General features: G+C 38.0%; 1 protein-coding gene across 1 annotated transcript; it reads right to left on the reverse strand.

Moving 5' to 3' along the window:
- Positions 1-368: 368 nt before the first annotated feature.
- LOC121861735 (general transcription factor II-I repeat domain-containing protein 2B-like) lies at positions 369-1,640 on the reverse strand. Its single transcript, XM_042359645.1, has one exon. The coding sequence runs from the start codon at positions 1,638-1,640 to the stop codon at positions 369-371; it is 1,272 nt and encodes a 423-aa protein (XP_042215579.1).
- Positions 1,641-3,130: the final 1,490 nt, after the last annotated feature.

Consider the following 3,130-nt stretch of genomic DNA (forward strand, 5'->3'; position numbering starts at 1 on the left):
TTACTCTTCCCTAGGGAGGTGGTGGTAGGGTTGAGTTGGTCAGGTCTGATCACAGCTATCCTGCTTCGTCTGGCTTCCCTAGGGAGGTGGTGGTTGGGTGGAGTCATGTCAAATTGTAGCTGTTCCTGATCGGCTGATCTATGATGTCACTGCTGCAGACTGCTTGAAAAATGTATTTAATACAGTTTAATATTTATTGTTGCTTCTTCATAAATTAAGGATAATATAATTAAGTTTTAATGGTTGAAAATAAGGAAAAAGCAAGTCAAAGCACCAATATGTAATTTATTAAAATATTTTAAAGTATGTTCATATGTCATATTATATTCTGAAATTGTTTAATATCTTGATAAGAATATTTAACTTACTCAGTGGGACGAATGACAGCGCTGATGATTGCTGACCAGACCATTGAAGTCAGGTGTTGCCTCCGTTGTTGCAATGAAAAGTACTTGTTCAAGGTGATCATCAGTCATTGCAGATCTAAGTTTTGATTTATTCAGCTTCATTATCGAAAATGTCTGCTCACATATGTATGTAGATCCAAACAGCACAAGCATTCTTTGAGCATGAGCCTTTAGTTTCGGAAATGCACAGTCATTAAGAGAGGCATAGAATTTGGGAAGAGTCACTGTTTTCATCTGCTCAGAAAGCAAAGGATCACATTGCATGTCAATAAGCTCGAGTTGTAGGTCATTTTCAATTAATTTGAAATCATGGAATCTGCGTGAAAATTCGGCATGCAAGTCAAGTAGCTGCAATGAGTACTTCTGTACATTTTGATCACAAACTTCAATCTGTTGTAAGGTTGCAAAGTGAGCAAATTGTTTGTTCGTAATCTGACGAGACAAAAGAAGTAATTTCTTCATGAAAGCTTTGACACTGCTGTACAAATCATGTGCAAAAGCCCCCTTCCCTTGTAGCTTTGAATTCAGGTCATTCATATGACCCATGATATCAACAGCAAATGCAAAATCAGAGAGCCATTTCTCATCATTCAACTGTGGGAAATCTATAGCATTCTGTTTCATGTCCAAAAATAAGCCAATCTCTTCTTTCAATTCCCAAACTCTTTTCAGGATTTTTCCCAAACTAAGCCACCTCACATTTGTGTGATACAGAACATCCGTATGATCAGATTCCAAGTCTTCAAGCAGGGTTATAAACTGCCTGTGATTTAATCCTCTTGCTCGAATGTAATTAACCACTTTCACAACTGTGTCAACGACATGGCTTAAATTTAAAACACTCTTACAAAGGACTTCTTGATGAATAATGCAGTGCGAAAAGACAATATTTTGTTCTGCATTTGTTTCTCTGACTTGATCTTGAATTCTTTTTAGCAATCCAACATTTTTACCTGTCATATTTGGCCCTCCATCGGTGGTCACATTTACCAGTTTGTTCCATTCTACTACTAATTTCAAAAGACAATTATTTACTGCCTCCAATAAATCTTCTCCAGTTGTTGTTCCTTTCAGTGACTGCATTGATACCATTTCTTCTGTGACCTCAAAATATTTGGTGATGCCTCGAATGAAAATTAACAACTGTGCTGTGTCTCTGACATGACAACTTTCATCAAGTGCCAGTGAATAGTATTCAAAAGTCCTTACTTTCTCTTTAAACTGCAGATACATGTTCTCAGCAATGTTCTCAACACGTCTTACAATTGTTCGCCTTGACAAACATAGAGTCAGTAAATTCTCCTTCAGATAATGGCTTGCTGTTTGTGGCAATCTTGTGAGCAATCACATAACTCACTTTTGTAATATCATCCTTGGATGCAAATTGTTTTCTGAAAATATTTTTCTGTTGTAATTGAACAACCATCTCGTTAGCTTTCTTCCTCTTTTGTTCATCAGAAAATTTTTCATATTTACTGGAGTGCTTGGTCTCAAAGTGGCGCTTTAAGTTGTAATTCTTTAGCATTGCCACACTTTCTCTGCAAATTAAACACACTGCTTTTTCATCCACGTTGGTAAAAAAATATTTAGAAGTCCATTCCTTGTTGAATGTTCGATGCTCTGCTTCAACTTTCCTCTTCTTAGATTCACTCATTTCCACTTTAAAATTATGGGTTGGGGCAACAACACATAAGTACAAATTCAGCAAAACCACACTAATGTCCTCTTAAGTGAGGAGACTGAGCTTTTCTAGTATTGGTGCTGGACGGTGAGGTCAGCGTGGGAAACAATATTGAGGCGTGGGCGTGGCCGTCCTGGTCAAATGGTCAAAAATTATGGGTCTCTCGGGTAAGGGTTCACTGACCCCCATTTGCCTAATAACAAATCCTAATCCTTATAGATAACCATATTTGAAGTATTCACAACAGGGTGGCCAACTCTCACATAATAATGATCCTTTCTAAGAGTTAAAATTTATATATATATATATATATATATATATATATATATATATATATATATATATATATATATATATATATCTTTATCCACATGCAGTGGAGGGCCACCGAAATAAACTGGCGGGCCACATTTGGCCCGCGGGCCGTATCTTGCCCACCCCTGGTTTACACGTTCCCTGACAGCAGCAAGGGAAGCTTGATACAAGTGCAACATTTGAGGTGTTCTAATTTGTTTGTAACCCTTACCCACCCTCCTGACTCTAGCCCTAAGTTTTTTCAGCTCAGGGTCATTATAGCACTGCTGTTGCCTGTTCCCATTATGCTGACCACGTTTTCTCCTTTTTTTGGTGGAGGCATTGTTGGTGAAGTATACATAAGTCCTATCTATCAGATCGTCATGGAAACTTTGGTAATTGTCAGGCTTGTAGTCCTTGTACCAGTCATGGATGAAGTCTATGAACTGGCTTTCATGTTCTTGCTTGACTGTGATTCTACGTCTGTTGAGTTTACCACCAGTGGGGGTGTCATTGGCTACATGTATACTAGCTTGGATTGGGCTGTGGTCAGACATAAGATCAGTGATAACATCAGAGCTATGAGTTGTGTATGATAGATTAAAGCCAATACATTTGTCTAGACCCCCGCCATAGATGTGTGTTGGTTCATTATTTCCTATAATTTGAACATCTTCATATGCGCTAAGAAGTGAGATAAGTCTCCTACCATTGGTGTTAGAAGTTGAGTCACCTAATTTCTTGTGTC

Source organism: Homarus americanus, unplaced genomic scaffold (genome assembly GCF_018991925.1).
Source record: "Homarus americanus isolate GMGI-L3 unplaced genomic scaffold, GMGI_Hamer_2.0 scaffold46351, whole genome shotgun sequence".
In the NCBI taxonomy this organism is placed as follows: domain Eukaryota; kingdom Metazoa; phylum Arthropoda; class Malacostraca; order Decapoda; family Nephropidae; genus Homarus; species Homarus americanus.